Raw genomic sequence first — 25,000 nt, forward strand, 5'->3', positions numbered from 1 at the left:
ACGAGGTATTGAAAATCTTATTGAACGTTGGGAAGAAGTTATAAACAACAATGGTGAATACATTATTGATTAACTAGTTGTTATTTTTTTATTAAACCTTTAAAAAAATTTAAATTTAAAAAACATCGAGAACTTAGTTGCCAACTTAATATATATATATATGTATATATATATATATATATATATATATATATATATATATATATATATATATATATATATATATATATATATATATATATATATATATATATATATATATATATATATATATATATATATATATATAGTTTTAAGGAAAAGAACCAAGGTTCATGAACTCATCGATGAAAATCCACTGTCACATATTTAATTGAGATTTTACCTGTAAATTTGGATTTTTATCCCTACTAATATTATTATCATATTTATATATATATATATATGTGTGTGTGAGTGTGTGTATGTGTAAGTGTGTGTGTATATATATATATATATATATATATATAAATATGTGTGTGTACGTGCGTGCCTGTGTGTATGTCTGTGTGTGTGTTTTCATGGGTGTAAATATCTGGGTATGTGTGCGTGAGCGTATGTATACGTGTATATACATATATATGCTTGTTTGTATGTGTACGTGTTCTTGTGGGTATTGTTTGCTAATATGTTTGTGAAGAAGTCAAATGTGTGTGAGATCTTTGAGAAACAATCGTATTTATTCGATATTCCTGTAAAATCCTAGACGAGGTCATAAAGTCATCTGATGCAACAACAATGACAATTTATGCAATGATGCATATGTTACCACTTCAATAAAGAATGTTTTCGCAAAATGAAAATCGAATGCGGAACACATCATACAAGCAATCGACCAGATGGGAACATCGCTAATATATTATTGAGCAGAAATTGGTAGAAGATAAACAAAAGGACGTCGACTAGAAAACAAAGAAGCAACTCACAATGTATATAAGTATAATACATCCCCAGTAAGGTGTGAATCAGTTATATTGTAAAAAGCAGAAGAGGATTAATGGGTGTCAAATAGCAGAGCTAAAGACAAGTTTGGGTTCACATTTAAACGAAAAAGATGAAACACTTCTTAAGGAGGTAATAAGTGAACAAATATCAAAAGAAAAAACAAGGAGCCGTGGAAAGCAGGAAATAAAAACCAAAGAGGAAAGAAGCTTCATTGATTGGTTTTCAAAAGCACAAAAGAGATAAAGGATGACAAGGAAATTTGGCTACGGTTAGAGAAGACTTTTGAAGAATGAGAACAAGGGAATCATTTTGGCAGCACAGGAATGGATCCTATGAGAAAATTGGATCAAGAGTACGACAGATTAGTAGGACTGATCACCTATATATAGAATATGTGAGGATTCAGATGGGACCATAGCTCGCATTGTATCGGAATTCCCACAGATAATTCAGAATGACTGCAAACATGTAAACATGAGAAAATTGCAGCAATAGTTTATTACAAAATTTGCAAAGAATTTGGTTTTGAATGTGCAGAAAAAACTATAACAATTTTATGGGAATAGAATTGCAAGCCCTCAAATACAATGAAATGGGTTTGTTGCAGGAATTTTATTATGTATGTGGTGAAAGAATGGAACGCAACAAATCAGAAACTATAGAGAGTGATATGAAGTCATGTTTTATAATTGACGCGGCAATCTCATTTGATGTCATAATTTAAGAGAATGAAAGATAAAGAGCGGAGTAATATACTGACTTGAAGTATGAAAGCCTCAAGTATTGGAAAAGAGAAGTTAACAAAACCATGATACTACTGATTACTATTGGGGCCCTAGGAAAAGTGACAAAATATGTAATAACAAAACTTGAAGATTTTGATTTTAATCTGAGAATAGGTGAAGTGCAGATAAAAGTGTCCACTAGGTTCATCGAGAATTATCCTAAAAGTCCTTGATATAATGTGAAAACAGATATGTAAAGTAGAGAAATACTTTTCTACAAAAGATACAATATACACCTCATTATTGACAATAAGTTGTGATTCGATACGGAAGGTACTCGGAAAATAAGAGGTGTTACCTTACTTCACTGGTAGTGAACAGCTGACACTGTAATACATCTCCAGCGTTAGAAGCTGTGCAAAGGCAATAATAATAATAATAATAATGAGGTAAAAAGTATGACTCACATCTTGAGTGCTTGTGACATGCTTGCGCAAAGAGAATGCTAAGTGTGTCACGATAAAGTGTTCTTACACGTCCACTGGTCTTTGTGCAAAGAATATGGATTTCCAACCACTAAGAACGGGTATCAGTACAAACTAGAGAAGGTCCTAGATAATCAAACTGTGGAACTCCAGCGGCGCTTTACAATCCAAACAGACAGAGTTCTTGAACATACAAGGCCGGACATAACTTTGCTGGAGAAAAATACGGTAAGCAGCTCGTCTGTTGATTGATGTAGCTTTCCCAAGAGATCAATGAATCAATGATAAAGAAAACAAGAAAATCGTTAAGTGAGAATGGGGGATATGAATGCAAAAGTGAGACCAGTTGTGACTGGAGCACTTTGGTAAATGACGAAAAGCTTTCAGAAACACCTTGACGCTAATTGAATCTGTCCCGACATTACAACATTGCAAAGGACAACACTTTTGGGAACAGCGAATATCCTGCGGAACGTTCTGTCTATTTGAGGTCGCACAACTTGGTAGGGAGTCAAGAAGATCATCGGTGTGCAAATAAAGGGTTAATAATAATAATAATAATAATAATAATAATAATAATAATAATAATAATAATAATAATAATAATAATAATAATAATGATAATAATAATAATAATCAGCGAAACGGGCTGATTACTACCTAGCTCAGATACCAGGAAACCCCAAAATGGCTGAAGTTCAAAAGATAGTGCTCATGGGAACTGCCCATATCCTACGTAAAATACTGTCTATGTGATCTCAAATTTTAAAGCAAACACATAATTTTCTTATGGTTTCTTAAACATTCACTAGAACAAAACTGTACAAATCCAAATATATGGTACCCTAGGCATAACACCTACATGAACTTCTAACTTGTTGTCTCTTGAGGTCTCTGGGTGAGACTTGGATCCAACTTGTACAAATGCAAAACGAAAGTCAAACATAAAATAATAATAATAATAATAATAATATTTTATTTCTTACAAGAGCAACGATATAGGAAACAATACAAAAACAACAAAGAAAAGTAATGTTACAGCGAATGAAAATATATATATAAGTATATGATTATAAACGCAAAATTACAATTCAAGAACGTGTGTGTGTGTGTGTTTGTGTGTACACGTATACACGTATATATTTATGTAAGAGTATATATATATATATATATATATATATATATATATATATAAGAGCGTTGTAGTTCGCTTGAAGCATTGTAATATCGAAGAAGGTAAAAAGAGAGAAAATAGAAAGCTTCTTACAACGCAAAAAGTTTTGTATTTCAGGTGCAAAGGCCGGTCTTCAGAAGATTTGAATGGGTTAATGGAGCCTGTATAACTGGACATTTCCCAGGCTGATTTTCTTCTGAAGATGGGCCTTTGCACCTGAAATATAAAGGTTTTTGTAAAACTCTCCACATTGTCAGAAGCTTTTTATTTTCTCTTTTTTACCTTATATATATATATATATATATATATATATATATATCAAGTTGAGTAAAAAGTAAGCAACGTTTTGTACCATGAAGAATTTGTACCGGATTTTTGCAGAGTTTTGATTTTTTTAAACATTTTTTTTAAAATTGTCTGATAAAACAGACACAGACTTGCCGAAATGCATCCATAAATTAACATTGATATTTTTTCACTGTTGCTACAATCATCTGAAATGGAACTGTCAAAGCGTGATATTCAGGCAATTTTGCTCTTCAACTTCGAAGAGGACGCAAACCAGCTGAAAACTGCTTGCGATATCAATGAAACGTTTGGTGAGGAAATCACCAGTGAGTGGTCAACTCAAAAATGGTTTAAACAATTTCGCAGTGGAGAGCTGAGCCTTGAAGATCGTGAGTGTAGTGGCGCCCATTTGTCATCGATGACAGTCAATTAACCCATTAAGTCCCACTGTCCTATAAATAGGACACTAAATGAGAATAGTAAATAAGCTATATCACATTGTCTCAGTGTCTTATTCATAGGACACCGAGTATTTCCATTTCTGCTTCAAGTGAAGGAGTCTTAATAATTATTTTTTTCATTTTAACCTATTTTCAATCATTTAAAAAAAAAATTAAAAGTAATATTCAGAAATTTAAGTACTTTGGGACTTAATGGGTTAAAGACCGTCATTGAAAAAAAAAATCCATGTAAAACCACTCGAGATCTGGCAAAAGAACTTCAAGTTAGCCAGAAAACAGCCTGCAACTATTTGTATGCGATCGGAAAATCAAAAGTGCTCGACAAATGGATACCACACGATTTGAATGAAAATCAGAAAATATGCAGATATGAAATTTGCTCGTCGCTGCCTCTCTATAACCAGACCGATCCATTTCTCGAACATTTTGTAACTTGCGATGAAAAGTGGATTCTGTACAATAATAACAAAAAATTCTTCGCAGTGGTTAGACCAAAATAAAGCACCGAAAACCTTTCCTAAACCTGAGCTCTTAAGAAAGAAGGTTATGGTGTCTCTGTTTGGTGGTGTACTGCTCGACTCATCCGCTATAACTTCTTAAAACCCGGAAAAACCATTACTGCAGAAACATATTGCCATGAAGTTGCCAAAATGAATGAAAACTGCTACTCTTCCATTCCAGACTGGTCAACAGAAGGTCAATCATTCTTCATGACAGTGCTCGACCACACATTTCACTAATTACGTTCTAGAAGGTTAGAAGACTTGGCTACGAAGTTCTACCCCACCCAGCTTATTCCCCAGACCTTACTCCTACCAACTACCACTTTTTCAAGCACCTTGGTAGTTTCCTGCGATAGAATGAGTTCAAAAATCAAACCGATGCTGAAAGTGCATTCAACGAGTTTATCATTTCCAGAACTCCAGATTTTTATGTTACCGGAATAAACAAACCTGTAAGTCGTTGGCAAAAATGTGTTGATTGTAATGGTACTTACTTTGATGAATAAAATTTCTGCATTGTTGGAATATATTGTGATGAATTTCAAGTTTCAAAACGTTGCTTGCTCTTTACTCAGCCTAATATGTGTGTGTGTGTGTGTGTGTGTGTGTGTGTGTGTGTGCGTGCGTGTGTGTGTGTGTGTGTGTGTGTGTGTGTGTGTGTATTTGTGTGTGTATTTGTGTGTTTGTGTGTGTGTGTGTGTTTGTATGTATGTATGTATGTATGTATGTATGCATGCTTGTAAAATTGTGATTTCCTAGAAAGGTGAGATAACCGTCCATATGGCATAAATCAGAGGAGTATCGAAACCTCGATGCCCTCAATACAAGAATTTGAATATTTCTCCTTGAGAAATAATCTTAAGCGAATACTTTACGGAGAAAATACGTATTTTTCAGACATTTTTTTACCGTTTTTTTCTTTTTTTTTTCTTTTTTTTTTTTGGCATTTTCGTCTTTAATGAGTTGTTGGTAGGAATATCACATAAAGAGAACAGGCTATACCAGGCTAAAATCGTGTTAACGACACACAAGGTAATCAAATAGTCCGAAAATTACACAACATGAGTTCATCTTTAAAAATATATGATATACGTGTATATATTTATGCTTTACATGAGTTAATATTTTACTGGTTCCAGCCAGTGACTTGCAATCATGCTGGAGCATAACAAATTTATCAGTATTATGGAAGTATCAGAGACGAGAGTGAGCAGCTTCACCGGATTTTTCTTTAGGTTCTTCCATACCTTCTTGCCTCCTTTTTTCTTTCTCATCTTCCATAAGCATATATTTAGCTTCTGCTTGAGAAATAGTTTCTTCCAAATCTTTCATGGATTTTTCTATGGTTGTTTTCGTATCGTCGGCAAGAACTTGTATTTTCGACAGCATCTGTTCAGATAGCGTAATTTGTGTATTGACCAAAGTCATCTGTTGACTCTGTGTCTTCAGAATTTTGTCCTCTTCCGAATGTACGTTTGTTACGCTCTGTTCCACGACGGAAACTTTTTCTTTAATGGTGTCGAGCTTCTTGTATAGTTTCGATGCCAAGTTGTCAATCAGTCGCTTGATAACGTCATCAGACCCACCTTTATATAGGAAATAAAATGAATGATAGTAGTAGTAGTAGTAGTAGTAGTAGTAGTAGTAGTAGTAGTAGTAGTAGTAGTAGTAGTAGTAGTAGTAGTATTGTTATTATTTGTTATTTATATATTTCTCGGTAGACAGATAGATAAATAGAGAGAGGGGGAGAGAGAGGGAGAGAGAGAGGAGAGAGAGGAGGAGAGAGAGAAGAGGAGGTGCAACCATGCATGTATGCATGCATGCATGCATACATACATAGATGTACACATATATACATTCATACACACATACATACACACACACACACACGCACGCACTCACACAAACACGCACATACATGCATACATACATACATGCATACATATATACATGCATACATACACACACATATATACATACACACATTCATACATACATATATACATACATGTACACACCCATACATTCATACATACACACACATACATTCATATATATACAGACTGACATATATACATCCATCCATACATACATGCATACATACATACATTGGTGCATACATACATACACGCATACAAACATACAAACATACATACATACATACATACATACATACATACATACATACATACATACATACACACGCACATACATGCATACGTGTGTATGAGTTCTTCGACGAAAGTAACCTTTTTCCGTTGATTTTAGTGAAGCTTCGGTTGAGTATATCGTAAGAGTTTACTCGATCAACCTTCCGGTGCAAATCGATTACACTGGAGGCGTCTCTGTAGCTAAGCTGGTAGGTATGTAGTTCTGATCTAAAAACTAAATCATGCTCAATGTTAACCCTAGCATATTTCAATTAAAGTTTTAACTAGGTAGCACTAGAAACGTTAGTACGTTCCACTACCAAAGTCTTACAAACTTATCCGAGTGAGCTAGAATTACTTAACGACTTTTATCGATTCAGACCACCAACAGTTACCACAGTCTCGCTGTACTTGGTAATAACTAAGAACGAGATCATAAGACCGCGCACTCGACCGATCGAAGGAATATATTTATAACTTCATTTACGATTTAATATTTACACAATTCAAATGTATGTTTTCGTGCAAGTATTTAGGAATCAAAATTAGAGTTATTTCCCTTGTGAAGAAACAAGAGTATTTTCCCTTTAAACAAATCTATGCCTATTTCTCTTTTAGTGTTATATTTACAATGGAAAAGAATTCTTTGCAAAGGGAAAAGTCGTAATTTACAGTTTAATGTAAAAGTGTTCTTAACTTCCTAAATAATTAGAAATTAATTTCTTTGTAAACTAAAGACATTCTCGTAAAATTCGCTCGTTATATTTTGTCCAACTCACATTGTAATTACACAATAATTTCATAGTAATTATATAGTAATTTCATGCGCAAACACACGACCATCAAACAGAATTGTATTCAATAGAATTTACCACAAAATATTATTGGTACTTAAAATCTCTACAGTAGAAGAATAAAAGGTAAAGCTAATTTCAATAGTGTTTAAATTCTGAATTTAATAGAAATTAGTTTAATTTCGGTAGAGAATTCACACTATATTTCTCAGCATTTACCGGAACCAATTAGCTGTAAGGAGAGAATACGAAAAGTTTTGGGTTCATATGGATTATCTAGTTTAAATCGCTTTCGTGGAATCTATACTCTCCTTCAAGTTTTACCACCTACAGGTGTTGCCAAATTCAACAATGGATACTGATTCGACTTTACAGTATTCCTACTTATTTCTTTATTGCCCACAAGGGGCTAAACATAGAGGGGACAAACAAGGACAGACAAAGGTATTAAGTCGATTAGATCGACCCCAGTGCGTAACTGGTACATAATTTATCGACCCCAGAAAGGATGAAAGGCAAAGTCGACCTCGGCGGAATTTGAACTCAGAAAGTAACGGCAGACGAAATACCGCTAAGCACTTCGCCCGGCGTGCTAACGTTTCTGCCAGCTCACCGACTTAACTTAACAGTATTCCTACTGTCGTAGATCACATGACGGTGACACCTGCATAAGCCAGAAATAAGGTTTTGTGAAAAATACACTGCAGTACCAATGACTGGATACAATTCGCTGTTCCTTTGATTGTATATATATGTAACTTTTTACCAGTTCGATTATGAGTGGCTCTTAAATTTTATTGACAGTAGACCCAATCTGTCGCCCTGCTTAACACGCCTTACTGGTTATTGGGAGACTATAGCATGGCCCAAGCTATTGCAAAATATTACGGATCATGTCTTGCTCTAAAGATGTCATGTCCTGCAGCTTACAGCACCCTCACATTGACTGCTATAAAAGACAGGCTTAATTGGTTTTTCAATAGAAAGCCACGGCTATATGCGGGCAGGTGTCACTCTTCGTTATAGAGACCAAGTTTAAATGGTTCTTCAACAGAAATCTAGAACCATATGGGGCAGGGTCCTATTTCCGTGAGTACTGCCTTAGGGGTCTTTTTTCTTTACTAATATATCTACGCACGGCTACTGACTCCAAACTGGATTGCAACACATGAAGTGTAGCTTCTTCCTTGTCTCCTATCGACCTCCATAACTGCATTCTGTCTTGGAAGCCCTGTAATTGTCATGGTCACCGCATCTCCACTTTTGATTAAACTTCAAACAACAAAAATAATTATATCGTTGTCATAGGAGCTAATGGTCCAATGGTAGCAAGCCACTAATCAGAAATTGAATGTATGTTCGAGAAGGACGTGTACAGTGTCGATCCTATCTAGAAATATATATATATATATATATATATATATATATATATATATATATATATATATATATATATATATATATATATATATATATATATATTAATAACTCACCTTCGTTATCTTCAAGTTTTTCTTTCGATGATTGCAATACAAAGCGTCTAATTATTTTAGAAATAACATTCTGTAAAATAAAGAAAGGGAAAACGAAGTACAATAAACATAATTACAATCAACCGTTAGTTTGTATTATTTTCGCTTTATAAGCTGTAATGTTACTACAGTCTATTGCTTACGTAGTTTTAGCTTTCCGCATGATTGATTGATTGATTGATTGATTGATTGATTGATTGACAGGCGCACACAATTTACCAATTTATTTCATATGTACAAACCCAAAAATTTGGGACATGAAATTTGGATTAAATCGACTCCCAACTTGACTATTATTTTATCGAATTCGAAATGCTGAAAGGTTAAGTTAACTTGACGGTATTTGGCGTCAGAAGAAGAAAAAGTGAAAAGCTAGGGCAAGTATTGCAAGGTATTTTGTCCAACACTCTAACACTTTAGCCAATACGCCACCTTAAACGTAGGCATAATAATGGTTTCAAATTTTGGTACAGGACCATCAGTTTTTGAGAGAGGACTAGTCGATTACATCAGTTCCATTACTTGACTGGTACTTACTTTATCGACCCCGAAAGATTGAAAACCTAAGTCGAACTCGGTGAAATTTGAGCTCAGAAGATAAAGACGGAATAAATACCGCTAAGCATTTTGTCCGGTTTGTTAACGGTTCAGCCATCTAGACACCTTAAACGTCGGCATAATTTCGGCACAAGGTCAACAAGTTCGGGGACGGGGGTAAGTCGATTAGATCGATCGACCCCAAAATGATAAAACGCAAAGTCGGCCTCGGCAGAATTTGAACCCAGAATGTAAAGACGGACGACACGCACTTAAGCATTTTGTCCGGTGTGCTAACGATTCTGCTAGCTCATCGCGTTAAGCATAGACATAATAACATTATTGTATACGTTGGTCTGTCTTTAAGTTCTCAGTAAAGGTCGACTCAGTCTTTAAGTTCTCAGTAAAGGTCGACTTTACCTATCATCCTTTCGGGGTCGATAAATTAAGTACCAGTTGCACATTGTGGTTGATCTAATCGAGTGGCCTCCTCCCGCAAAATTTCGGGCCTTGGGCTTAGAGTAGAAAAGAATATTATTGTATACGTGACGTTTCAGTTACTTCGTTTTATTTACCATTCCCTAATAAACAGCGCTCTTTGAACAAACGAAAATTTTATTTTTCGACATAGAGAGAGTGAATTCAACCATTTCTTACAGTTCTTTCTTTCTCTTTGAGTTCATCTGAACCATTCTCTTCATCCGATTCCTAAAAGAAAGACAAAAGAAATATACAGTTCTATATTTAAGAGATGAGGAATTATTTACACTATTTACATTATTTACATTTGACGGATATTCGTCCTCATCTTGTTTGTTGTTAACACAACGTTTCGGCTGATATACCCTCCAGCCTTCGTCAGGTGTCTTGGGGAAATTTCGAACCTGGGTTCTCATTCCTATCGATGTTACTATTATTATTATTATTATTATTATTACTATTATTAATCAGGTCGCTGCCGTGAATCGAACTCGGAACCTTGGGGTTAGTAGCCCGCGCTCTTAACCACTACGCCATATGCCCGTGTGTTAACAACAAACAAGATGAGGACGAATATCCGTCAAATGTAAATAATGTAAATCATGTAAAAAAAAAATATTTTAGATTCGTTCTGAAGTATAGTAAATGATTTTGTTTCAATCGTGAGTAAATAAGAACTTGTTACATGCTATAGTTGCCGCCTCAGTGAACTGGAGACAGCGAGAAAATAGGAGTGGCGATCGAGTAAATCATCAACTTGAAACGAATATCTAAAATCAACTATATCGAGTGAGTACTTTTCCTTTAGTTTAATCACACAAACGTGAATATGCGCAGGAGTGGCTGTGTGGTAAGTAGCTTGCTTACCAACCACATGGTTCCGGGTTCAGTCCCACTACGTGACACCTTGGGCAAGTGTCTTCTACTATAGCCTCGGGCCGACCAAAGCCTCGTGAGTGGATTTGGTAGACGGAAACTGAAAGAAGCCCGTCGTATATATATATATATATATATATATATGTATATATGTATATATATATATATATATATATATATATATATATATGTATATATATATATATATACACATATATATATATATATATACATATGTACGTGTGTTTGTGTGTCTGTGTTTATCCTCCTAGCATTGCTTGACAACCGATACTGGTGTGTTTACGTCCTTGTAACTTAGCGGTTCGGCAAAAAGAGACCCATGGAATAAGTACTAAGCTTACAAAAAATAAATCCTGGGGTCGATGTTCTCGACTAAAGGCGATGCTCCAGCATGGCCGCAGTCAAATGACTGAAACAAGTAAAAGAGTAAAAGAGTAATACGTACTTGTACGCGTATACGCGCTCGCGCGCGCATAACGATTGTACCGATCCAATAAGAACACATCATTTACCATTTGGTAACTCCCATATGTCGTTAAAGATAATAGCAGTCAAGTGGTGAGGTTATTAAGCACAGAACAAACGTTTCTCGGGTGAAAGGGCTTAAGTAAATGTAAGGGAGACAACTCGGTAAGAAGAAATTTGGCAGAATTGCTAAGTGGAGTTTCAAAAAAATAATAGCTGGATGTGATTACTTAATGGCCTAGTAACAGGGATAACATAAACGCTCACATAATAATCACTTCATTGCCCGTCACATGAATAACGTAATTACTTCAGTGATTTGTTCATATGCCAGTAACTTGGATATTGTAAACTCTTGACAAAGTGATCAATTTATAACTCTTTTACTCTTTTACTCTTTTACTTGTTTCAGTCTTTTTGACTGTGGCCATGCTGGAGCACCGCCCTTAGTCGAGCAAATCGACCCCAGGACTTATTCTTTGGAAGCCTAGTACTTATTCTATCGGGCTCTTTTGCCGAACCGCTAAGTTACGGGGACAAAAACACACCAGCATCGGTTGTCAAGCGATGTTGGGGGGACAAACACAGACATACAAACACATACACACATACATATATATATATACATATATACGACAGGCTTCTTTCAGTTTCCGTCTACCAAATCCACTCACAAGGCTTTGGTCGGCCCGAGGCTATAGTAGAAGACACTTGCCCAAGATGCCACGCAGTGGGACTGAACCCGGGACTATGTGGTTGGTAAGCAAGCTACTTACCACACAGCCACTCTTACGCCTATAACAAAAATTATGTAACTTTTACGCAGTAATCACTTTCGTGGCCCAGTAACAAGCCTATCAACTGTGAATCAGCAACAATGATTACGTAGGTTTAACACAGTGATCATTTTCGTGGCCTTGAACAAGTATCGTGCAAGCTTTAACTCAATGACAGAAAACACTGTCAAGAAATTTAAATCAACCACATATAATTTTCAACGTATCTCACACTGTGTGCGCATGTATATATATTATATATATATATATGTGTGTGTGTGTGTGTGTGTGGGTGTGTGTGTTTGTGTGTGTGTGTGTGTGTGTGTGTGTGTGTGTGTGTGTGTGTGTGTGTGTGTGTAAATATATATATATGTATTGATTGAGTGAGTAAGCGAGTGAGTGAGTAAACGAGTGAGTGAGTGAGTGAGCGATGGTTAGCTTTCATTGGCAGATACTGCACTTCTCCTCTGTCACCACCACCACCATTTCTTATTTTATATTCATACCCCCACCTTCGCCTTCTACACTTCCTTCTGTTCTACATCTTGTTTAGTTGCGACAGCTGCAAAACAATTTGTTTTGCGCGCAACACACACACACACACACACACATTTAGTAGTAGTAGTAGTAGTAGTAGTAGTAGTAGTAGTAGTAGTAGTAGTAGTAGTAGTAGTAGTAAAACTCCTTCAATAGTCTGGTCTGTTTATTAGAAAAATAGACAGATAGATTATATATAATATAGGTGATTATATATGTGTGTGTGCGCGTGAATATATATATATATATATATATATATATATATATATATATATATATATACACACACAAACAAAACGCACACAGGCATACACACACACACACAATATATATATATAAGAAACCAAAGTGTACGTACGCCGCCATATGTATATAAAAAGGAATACAAAAATGGGGCAAGAATGCAAAACATCCAGACAGAGAGAGATGGGTGAGGTAGAGGCAGAGGGATAGAAGAATTAGGGAGGGACGAGAAAAAGAAAACGGACAGAGTAAAGTGAAAGAGAAGGCAAGGGGAGAATGAAGAGATTATCTTTGCAACTTCGGCTGGTTATACTCGAGATTGCTCCAATCTGGCTAGCCCCAAGGAAAAACTAAGCTAAGAGCACTAGATTCCTTGGAAGAAAGCAGTGAATGTATACGAAAACAAGGACGAAAGAAACAACGGAGAAATGGTACACAAATACAAATGCAAATAACAGGACATTAACAACAGGTGTATTTCGGCTAACGACGAATTAAATTAAACTGGCGTGTGTGGAAAGGAAGCCTTACGGCCGGGACATATTAGATGACAGGCATGGGGAGGAATACAGATGTTGCACGGATGGTAGTCGAACCAAGAAAGAAAGGTCAGGCTTGGCCGAACACCGGTCACGCAGAGAGAGATGGGTGAGGTAGAGGCAGAGGGATAGAAGAATTAGGGAGGGACGAGAAAAAGAAAACGGACAGAGTAAAGTGAAAGAGAAGGCAAGGGGAGAATGAAGAGAAAGCCAGGAAATGTGAGAGAGGGGGAACGAAAGAAAGAAGAGTGGAAAGAACGAAGTAAGTGTGAAGGGGCTGATAGAAAGAAAGAAAGAATGAAAGAATAAGAGAGTCGTACAAAATTTATATATATGTATGTGTGTGTGTGTGTGTGTGTATGAATACAAAAAATGGGACAAGAACGCAAAACATCCAGACAGATGATACAAAAAAGGGACAAGAAAATACAAGACACCCGTTGTTAATGTCCTGTTATTTGCTCATGCGCATCCGTAAATGTATTCATACACGCATATGCATGCGCATACATATACACATACATGTACACACACACATACGCGCAGGCGCACACACGCTTACACAGTCACATGCACGCACGCACACAGGTACATACGCATACATATATACAATTACACACACTCACGCATATATATATATTTATATACACATATGCACGTACATACACATATACACACAATACATCTGTTTGTTGTCTACACAACCTGTCTTCGTCTTTTGTTTTTTGTGAATCCTCCCCCTATATGTATATATATACATATATATATATATATATATATATATATATATATATATATATATATATATATATATATATATATATATATATATATATATATATATATACTCACATACGTATATATACATACACAAATATACATGCACACACATTTACAGGAACACATGTATCCGCTTGCATGTCCATGTCTGTAGTATTTAAATGACTGAGACCCTTAAAGTAAGATAAGGGGGTTAAAAAATTAAATATTAAAAATTAAAATGGAGATAAAGGAAAGTTAAGTAACGTTGCTGGAGATTACCTAAGGGGTGTTGTGGATATATGCTGTGTGGTAATTTAGGTTGCATTTAGAATTGTGGAAAAATTTGAAGGTAAGAAAAATGTGGTGGTTGCATGTACTTAGTGCCACATTATATTTATTTAGTAGTGTTGAGGAGTTGTGTTTTAATATGTGGAATGCCTCTTTTAGGCATAACTTCCAGGCTAAGCATTGACCTTGGTATGGAAGCCCTGAATCTATTATGGGCAATGATAAAATGTAGGAAATATTTCTATTTTTGAGATGATATATGTGACTGGCGAGTGTTGTGGGTTTACTGTGTTTTTTTGTATCTAAAAGAATTGAGATGAGTGGCATATCGCTGTTTAAAATTCACGATTGATCCCATATATACAGCTGTAGAATTGTGTAGTGTGTTCAGGACGGTGCATTTATAAATTACATTAGATCTTCTACAATGGGTTTGTAGAAGGCAGATGGACCCAGGACGGCAGTTACAAGTGGGTTTATTTTGGGGATTAATTTCAGGAATGGATGCGGTAATATTTTCAGAGGAGAGGTTAGAGGTGGGGTACAAAGGTCTAAGTTACTAGTTTTATTATTACTATTATCCTTACTATTGCTATCGTTGTTGCTAATTATTCTTTCTATAACGGTGGTGGAAGTTGTGGTAGTATTCTGGATAGTGTTAGTGGAATAGGTTGGGTTATGGTTGTGGTCTAACGTATGGCGTTCAATGCTGGAGTTGTGTGTAAGTTGGGCGCTGAGTTGTTATAGTATGAGTTCTGATAGTAGAGAAAAAGCTTTTGTTTATTAGAGGCTGCTATGATAGACTCGATGTTGGGTGGAGAGGAATAGGATAGCTTCAGGGTAAATCTATTAAAGATAGTAATATTTATGTTGACGAGGGAAGTTGGAGAACAGTATATTAAAGAAGGATTTAGTTAAGTTCTTAACGTTTAGTGAGAGGGGGGTGTATACCATAGAACAGAGCGTCCACCACTTTTTTGGTGGGTGTTTAGGAGTAGTGCTATCTATATTTATATTTAACCATCTGATATCGTCTCTGATGAATGGATATCCCTAATATCCCAGAAATAACTGTAAGAGTGTATCTATATCTCTTTCCTTATAAATGTCCTGAAAAATACTCACAGTACTGGCTTTGTTATCTCATTTTTTTCTAATATATACATATTGCAGCTTTAATAAACGTATGTATATAGATAGATATATATATATATATATGTATATACATATATATATATATATATATATATATATATATATATATATATATGTGTGTATACATATATATATATATATATATATATATGTGTGTATACATATATATATATATATATATATATATATATATATATATATATATATATATATATATATATATATATATATATATATATATGTATATATATATATGTATATATATATATGTATATATATATATATGTATATATATATATGTATATATATATATGTATATATATATATATATATATATATATATATATATATATATATATATATATTATACACACACACACACTTTCATTAAGGTTGCAAAATCTTCACCAAATTGTTACTAAGAAATTCACGGTCCCGTTCTTCGAACAATTCTGACAAATACACAACTGTCCGACGAACGGGAAACTGAAACTCTGAGTAACATTTTTGTGAAGATTTTGCAACTTTAATAAAAGTATATTACTCTACCTTAGGTATTCGAGTACTATTTTTTCCTCCTTGTTTTGTATTTATGTGGCTCACTTGGTTGTATATATGTATATATATATGTGTATATACGTATATATATATATATATATATATATATATATATATATATATATATATATATATATATATATATATATATATATATATAAATACTTACATATATATATACATAAATATGTGTGTATGTATATATGTATGTATGTATGCGTTGTGTGTGTGTTCGTTGAGCAGTTGATATAATACTGCATTGTATTAAATGCATTCCTTTACATTCCGGTTTTTAAATTCCGCATAAGTTGTGACCTAGCTTTTCCGAGATCAATAAAATAAATATCGGAGGCAGTAGGTTTCGGTGTGGTTAACTATACTTTTGAAGACATAGCTTCAGTATAGCCACGGACCAATGAATGAAATCATTAAAAATAAATACAAACAAAAGCATGAATGAAATAATCAATCAAATGAAAAGAAACGTAATTTAAAATAAAAAAGAACTATTACCAAGTTTTGTTTAGAAGAACTTTTTTCTTTCTTCATACATGGACATTTTCCGGAGTACTTTTTCCAAAGATAACGAAACAAACAGTAAAAATCATCAAATTTTGGTAAAATGTTGAAAGGTGGTGGAACGCAGCAACCAGATTCAATAAACGTAAGCCAGAGCTCCGTCCTCGAGAATTTCCACTCGCTTTCTTGCTCATCCTAATTTTTTAAAAAAGTATTTAAAAGAGAGAAAAACATTAGAAATCGAGGGATTAATCTTTTATTAATTTACTAGTTTCAGTCATCAGACTACGACCAAGCTGAGCAGAGCCTGCAAGAATTGTATTGGATAATATCCATCCTGTGGAGGTGCAATGGCCCAGTGGTTAGGGCAGCGGACTCGCGGTCATAGGATCGCGGTTTCGATTCCCAGACCGGGCGTTGTGAGTGTTTATTGAGCGAAAACACTTAAAGCTCCACGAGGCTCCGGCAGGGGATGGTGGCGAACCCTGCTGTACTCTTCCACCACAACTTTCTCTCACTCTTTCTTCCTGTTTCTGCTTTGTACCTGTATTTCAAAGGGCCAGCCTTGTCACACTGTGTCACGCTGAATATCCCCGAGAACTACGTTATGGGTACACGTGTCTGTGGAGTGCTCAGCCACTTGCACGTTAATTTCACGAGCAGGCTGTTCCGTTGATCGGATCGACTGGAACCCTCAACGTCGTAAGCGACGGAGTACCAACAACAACAATATCCATCCTAGGAGGTATTTCAGTTTGGTGTTTATTTTATCGTTCTCTATTTGTGAAACGACTAAGTGGTTGATTTTGCCATGGAAATGCTATGTATACTTACGAAAACGTAACAGCATCAGGCAGTATTATCAAAACCAAACTTCGTGTGTGACGCATTAAAAGAATATATAAGGTAACTAACGTTCATTTATGAACAACGTCGTGGCCGCTTGCGACCTTAAATCAGAGCACAAAATCTGAAGAAAACCTCACTAACAGACAGCTTACATTAGCATAATAATGTACTTCTATTGATCCAACAATTTAACTGATCTAACAACATATTTCAATTGATCCAACAATGTACTTCTACAACTCCTTTTCCCGGTACAGTTTGGTGTACTGGTGAACAGTCAATGTCATTGGAAAGCATAAAGATTAAAGTTGTAGTTGAGAAAATGTCAGCTGACATGGAGGACTGGTAGCCATCTGAATACTGGAAAAGAGTTGCCTGTATCACGACTTCTCACGCCGGGCGTCAAAATGCCGGCATCATGACTACAACCCAAATACTCTGTGCATGTGTATACAGTAAGGGCTGTAAGACGTGACATGAAAAGCTGCACCAGAGACTATGAAACCGTGGCCAACAGGAAGTATGCGCTAGATTTCGGAGCCACCTTATCGCCGTGGTAGAAGCTGAGTACAGGTACTTTGAGTAAACTGTCATCTCCAAGCCATAATATAGTTGATATCTTTTTTTATTTTTTAAATTAGTTTTATTTTTGGATGGGTCCTTTTTATGCAAATTGTCAAATTCAACCAGGACACTCGGTACGTGACACCAAAACGGTTGTGCAAAAACGTCTCCCATTCGTTTCAGAAACGGTCTATACTTTTAGTTGCAGTGCGCTTATGTCTTTTCATGAAATATTTGGGTTTTGAAATGGGTTGAAATGACAAAACTAACGTAGAGTGACTGAAGACGGTGTTGTAAATGACTAAGGGTGTAAAAAGATAGCAATTTAAGATAACTTACTTGTATCTCTTGGAATGTGTTCGACATAACAGCGATAAGAAGATTGATGAGGACAATGGTTGAGGCGAATATAAATGTGCCGTAGAGCATATAACCTAGAGCAACCGTGACGTTCCGTTTAGCGTCGAAGTTATTGATCAGTGAATGCATTGGTTGTCCATTGAGATCAAGATCAGGAGCATTTGAATCACTCATTCCAAATGTGCCCCACGTTAAGTAGACGATGGTGTTAGCGACGCTGGAATAACAAGAGGCAAGTGGTGTTATTCAAGGGGAAATTGCTGATTTGTAATTAAAAATACAAGGTCAGTCATTTGGAGCGAGTGGTACAATCCCTTAAATCGACTCAGGATGTATTTTATTCGTACCTATTATATAGATTCCAACCCTATGAAAGGCAAAGTCTACTGCAACAAGATGTAAATATTCAGAGTGTAAAGAAACACTGCTATCAAAAACGGTAGATTAAGTCAAAATGAAATAAATTAATCTTACCTGCTGAATGATTCTGTGTTGCATTTAAGAGCGCTGTAAAGGGCAGCAATACTGCATGTAAAGGCGATCAGGACAAGAGCGAACATACCACAAAGCTTGAACAAGTCCATGAGTGTCCGGTAAAAAGATACCAACATAGTTCCAAAAGTCTCATTACAAGGCATCAAGAATGCAATTCGACAAACCGAAAGCAAGATCCCAAGAGAGAAACAAACGTCAGATACCAGTTCTGGGTCTGGTGACCATACTGGCGACCAACTGACTACAAAGAAAAAAACAACGTGCCAAATAAGTAAATGTGCTGAGTGGAGAGTAAATGGACAACACAGATCTCTTTTCTCTTATTTCTGCTAATCTATCAGTCTTTTATTTTAACCTTTTATAGACACTTGCCTGCCCAAAGTGCTGCGCAGTGGGACTGAACCCCAAACCACATGGATGAGAAGCAAGCTGCTCAACCACACAGCCATGACTACAGCATTCAGATTATATGTTCAAGAGGATTAAGAATCGTTGATTAAAGCTATCCTTCAGCGTGTTAACTGGAGCTCAAATTAACTGGTGCTAGTGAAATATCTCCCTGTAGGAAACGAACCTGGTTTGCAAGCATCGGTTTACCAGTTGCTAATCTACTATAAATTTGCTATATAAACTACTTGTGACATATTACTTTACCAACGAACAATAATGACGTCTAATTTATTTTTGATCGGCCAGATTATGAAAAGGAAAGCAACATGAAGTTCTAAGCAGGATTGATGTTAATATAAACCATTGAAAACTTTAAAAGTTGGACATTAATTACATCAATCTCATCAACAGAAGGAATGAGATGTCGAAATGATAATTAGCTGAGTGTTGGTCACGTGGTGGATGCTTGGTTATTAGTTGCCAGTCCGAATTGCTTGGTTATTGGTCACGTGTGTTAGTTGGACGGTCATTTTAATAATTGTTTCTACTTTAGGCGCAAAGCCTGAAATTTTGCAGAGGGGGATAGTCAATTACATCGACTCCAGTGCTCAGCCGGGACTTATTCTATTGACCCTGAAAGGATGAAATGCAAAGTCGACCTCGGTAGAATTTGAACTCAGAACGTAAGGACGGAAAAAATGCCGCGAAGGTTTGCATTGGTACAATGGTGGACGGTCTTGTTATTTCAATAATACCAGACCTCTCCTGCTCAAATATGTACGATGGAAAGCGATGATAATCATTATTATGTGGCAAAGACGCTTCTTAAAGGACGAACTGTTTGTTAATGGGGAATGCTGAGTTAAATACTAGATAGGTAAAACCACTACAGAAAGGAGATGTTACAACATGAAAAGACAACATAAGCATAGGAAAGTGACTATGGAGACAGAATACATTTAAACTCACCAACGATATCGTAGTCACGTGTTTGGCTGCAATAATCTCCCGAGTTCAAATCCCAGTCGCAAGCAGGCAGAATAACTGATGTGTTGCTATACATATGTTTTATTTTGCTACGATTCTGAAAGACATTTTGAAGTCTAAACGACACCACCACATCAACCAGGAAAGATGTGAGTAAGAAATTGAGCATAAACGAGTCCAATATATTCCATAAAGATGAGAAATAATTCAGAGGACCTGCTTCCCATATCTGCTTACATTCCTCCCATATGAGACCTGCATCGATAAAAAAAAATACATGCAAAGTGAGGTCAGCAGTAGATTTACAGTGAACAGGTCAACACAGAGACTATATATATATATATATATATATATATACAGAGGGAGAGAGAGAGACACACAGGTAAAAGAAGGTGAGAGAAAGGATGTGTATTTCATTTGTTTATATATATATATATATATATATATATATATATATATATATTATAGATCGCTGACCACGACATTTAAAACATTTTTCTCCTTGTTTTTCTCCTTGTCTCCGTATTCTTTCTGTTGAAGAGCGTAGCTCGAAACGTTAAAGACTTTCCGCATTCCCGAGCGTCATACTAATACATCCTTTTGTTGTTTACACCACCTGTCCTCGTCTGTTGTTGTCTTTTTCGTAAATTCTCCCATATATATATATATATATATATATATATATATATATATATATATATATATATATATATATATATATATATATATATATATATATATATATATATATATATATATATAAAAGGGTGTTCATGTTGAATTTGACAGGGTTTTGTGTCTTTTCTGTTTTGTTTTTCAAGAACAACTTATGTATCGGTAAAGAGTCAGCGGTGTTGGTTGGGGAGCAAAACGATTAAAGTTCTAGTTGAGGAAAAGTTATCTGAATTGGAGGATTGAAAGCTATCTGAATATTGGAAAAGAGTCACATGTATCATAAAGATTCGCGCCCATGCATCAAAATGCCGACATCATGACTGTTGCCCAATGATCTGTGAACACTGTAAAGGCTCTAAGGCGTAACATAGAGAGCAGCGTTTTTGTTTTCCTTTTAGGCAAACTGTCAGCTTTAGCCCAGACACCATATATATCTGCGCAGTCTTTCAGGCAACGTTGCGCTGACAACATGCACGATGAAGGAAACATTTTGAGTATCATCAGTATGAATGCTCCGCTGTTTCATGATAAGTATTAACCGTACTCTGCATATATAGACCACACATCCTTTCGTTTATAATTAAAAAAATCATTTATATATATAAAGAAATAAAAAAAAAGGGGGTTGTATGATGGTGTATAGAGGAATATATCATTCAAAAGAATTCCGGCTCTGTTTTTGTTTTATTTATATTCTTTTAAAATTAATGTGGGATATAGAATATGGAATATATAGTATATATAGTAAAATGAAATGAAGTATTGAATGTCTTATTGAATAAATGAAATATTGAATGTTAAATATATAAGGACTAGTATACTTTACTGCTTTCTAGCAGTCTCAAGGTCCCGTGTGACAGAAGTCCCGTGAAACACTTCTGTGACACGGGACCTTGAAGACTGCTAGAAAGCAGGAAAGTATACTAGTCCTTATATATTTAACATTCAATATTTCATTTATTCAATAAGACATTAAATACTTCATTTCATTTTACTATATATACTATATAGTTCATATTCTATATCCCACATTAATTTTATAAGAATATAAATAAAACATAAAAAAGAGAGTTGAAATTCTTTTGAATAATATATATATATATATATATATATATATATATATATATACACGCACACAGAGGAGAAGGTCAATGAGAGTAATTAACTATCTTGTTGAACTCTAGACATTTTCATGGACTGGAGTTTTTCTGTTTTTCTTCTAGGGTTTAATGAATTGAAATTACCTATGAGCCACATTGAGAGTATTACAATAAATATTGTCATCATCACATCAATACCACGGCAAGAAATATTGGCCCAGTTGTCGCTCAGTGACAGTTTTGACGAAACCATCAACAAAAGAAATGTTAAATAGGACGTGGTATAGCTTAAAAAGCGCGTTATTGGAGTGTTGAGAAAGTTGAATACCTGCAATACAAGAAGTATAGTTTTTAATAGTCTATATTGATTGTTAATTTTGGCACAATGCCAGTAACTTCAGGAGAGTCGGATAAGTCGATCCTAGTGCTCAACTGGTACTTTCATTATCGACTCCGAAAAGATGAATGGCAAAGTAGACCTGGGTAGAATTTGAACTTAGATCGTGAAGATACACGAAATGCCACTAAGTACTTTTTGACCGGCCTGCTATTAAATTCCACCAGTTTGCCGTCTTCTTTCTTAATAATCTATATTAACAACTGTAGAGTAGAATCGTTGGCACGCTGAGTGAAAAGCTTAGTGGTATTTCCTCCGTCTTTATGGTCTGAGTTCAAATTCCACTGGGGTCGACTTTGCCTTTCATCCTTTCAGGGTCAATAAGATAAGTACCAGTTGAACACTGGGGTCGATGTGACCGACTTATCCCCTACCCCGAACTTGCTGGCCTTGTGACAAAGTTTGAAATCTATATTAACAACTAATTTAGAAGTCTTTAAAGCTCTATTGTTGCATAACACTATAATGAAATGTGTGTAATAATGGTTGCAAATTTTGCCCCAAGGGCAGCAATTTTGAAGGAGGGGATATGACGATTACATTGACCCCCGTGTTCAACAGGTACTTATTTTATCGACTCCGAAAAGATGAAAAGGAAGGTTAACCTCGACGGAACTTGAAATCGGCGGAATTTTACTGTCTAACAACGGACAGTACGAGGGCGAAGAGGTGGCAGAATCGTTAGCATGCCGGGCGAAATGCTTAGCTTTATTTCGTCTGCCGTTACATTCTGAGTTCAAATTCCGCCGTGGTCGACTTTGCCTTTCATCTTTTCGGGGTCGATTAAATAAGTACCAGTTACGCACTGGGGTCGATTTAATCCCTTTGTCTGTCCTTTTTTTTTGTCCTCTCCATGTTTAGGCCCCACCATGTGGGCAATAAAGAAATAAATAATAGACAGTAAAGTAATATATTGTTTGAGAATGAAGTGATTATTTAGAACGGGTTCATTATTAAAGAACATGTCTTTCAAAAGATTATTTTGAAGTTGGATGTATGCAAATAAAAAGCTGATACTTCAATTTGGTTTCGAGTACTACCTGTTAGTAGCTCATATTTTTATTATATTGACAATTCGTATTTGTTGTTGTGGTCATCAACGTGTTTATACGTGCCTGTGTGTGTGTATGTGTGGGTGTAGACATATATAAACACATATATATATGTGTGTTTTTATATATTCATGTATGTATCAACCAATAAATTATACTTTAGATATTAAGTCACTCCAGCATCAGATGGTCCTTTGTCATTTTTAAACACACGCTCACATACATACACACATCTATAAACACATATACATGTACAATATCTATATATATATATATATATATATATATATATATATATATATATATATATATATATATATATATATTGTACATGCAAGCATAATTATATATATGCTATATATACATAGATACATGTGTGTGTGTGTGTGTGTGTGTGTGTATGGGTGTGTGTGAATTTAAAGCAAATCTAAAAACCCAAAAAAGACTCAGTGCTTGGAATTTTTTACTCTTTTGTTTGTTGACCTTTAATGGTTTTGAAGATGAACAACCCGTCATCTCTGTAATTCCCTCTGCTTATAGAGTGACATTTATTGTAGACTGGAATTAGAATACATAAGCATACTAAATTTGAAATATCCGCTTGAACTGAAGAGGCACACAAGGAGGTAGAAACATCGCAGTATTTCAAAGCCCTCTAAAATCGATGAATTGTAGTGAAGATGTTCTTCGAAAGCAAAATATTACAGCGATTAACATATTTACTCCGATTAGCATACTTAATGACGAATAGACAGGTTATTGTTTTTGTTTATACGCGCACCAAAGTATTACTTCTCAGTTATAGAATACTGCGAGTACTAAAATGTATGGCTCACAGACAAACTCATTGTATTCACGATGTTAATATATATTGCTGCTTCGTGTGTCTTTACGTTCTGAGTTCAAATTCCGCCGAGGTCGACTTTGCCTTTCATCCTTTCGGGGTCGATAAATTAAGTACCAGTTACCTACTGGGGTCGATCTAATCAACTGGCCCCCTCCCCAAAAAATTTCGGGTCTTGTGCCTAGAGTGGAAAAGAATATATACTGCTGCTTTAATTTGCGAGAAAGTGTAACAATCGTCAGGTTGCGCTGTATATTGATAAAACAGTAATACATTATCTCAGTTCTTAAGGATTTGTTCTACATACTAATAGAGAATGATTATTTTAATCAAAATATTTGACGATTAGGAAGACTGAAATGTATACTTACCTTTTCATATCCAGTGATTATGTAGACCATAGACAAGACGGGTATTAGAATCATACCGATTGGAATGCTCATTACTAAGTACTTA

The 25,000-nt window shown here is 35.3% G+C and overlaps 1 protein-coding gene across 1 annotated transcript in view; it reads right to left on the minus strand.

Annotated features, from left to right (window-relative positions):
* Nucleotides 1-4,001: 4,001 nt before the first annotated feature.
* The window catches only part of LOC106878915 (short transient receptor potential channel 7), a 40,227-nt gene continuing 19,228 nt past the window's right edge, over nt 4,002-25,000 (minus strand). The window contains exons 5-13 of the mRNA XM_089353514.1: nt 24,916-25,000; nt 22,396-22,579; nt 20,459-20,731; nt 19,079-19,340; nt 18,584-18,821; nt 16,826-17,026; nt 10,270-10,320; nt 9,037-9,106; nt 4,002-6,185 (exon numbers count right to left, since the gene is read on the minus strand). The exon at nt 24,916-25,000 is cut by the window's right edge and continues 83 nt beyond it. Of these exons, the coding sequence (XP_089209640.1) occupies nt 5,794-6,185; nt 9,037-9,106; nt 10,270-10,320; nt 16,826-17,026; nt 18,584-18,821; nt 19,079-19,340; nt 20,459-20,731; nt 22,396-22,579; nt 24,916-25,000 (1,756 nt within the window). The 3' untranslated portion in view covers nt 4,002-5,793. The remainder of the gene's footprint in view (nt 6,186-9,036; nt 9,107-10,269; nt 10,321-16,825; nt 17,027-18,583; nt 18,822-19,078; nt 19,341-20,458; nt 20,732-22,395; nt 22,580-24,915) is intronic.

This window comes from Octopus bimaculoides, chromosome 6, assembly GCF_046866305.1.
Source record: "Octopus bimaculoides isolate indiv1 chromosome 6, ASM4686630v1, whole genome shotgun sequence".
Lineage (NCBI taxonomy): Eukaryota > Metazoa > Mollusca > Cephalopoda > Octopoda > Octopodidae > Octopus > Octopus bimaculoides.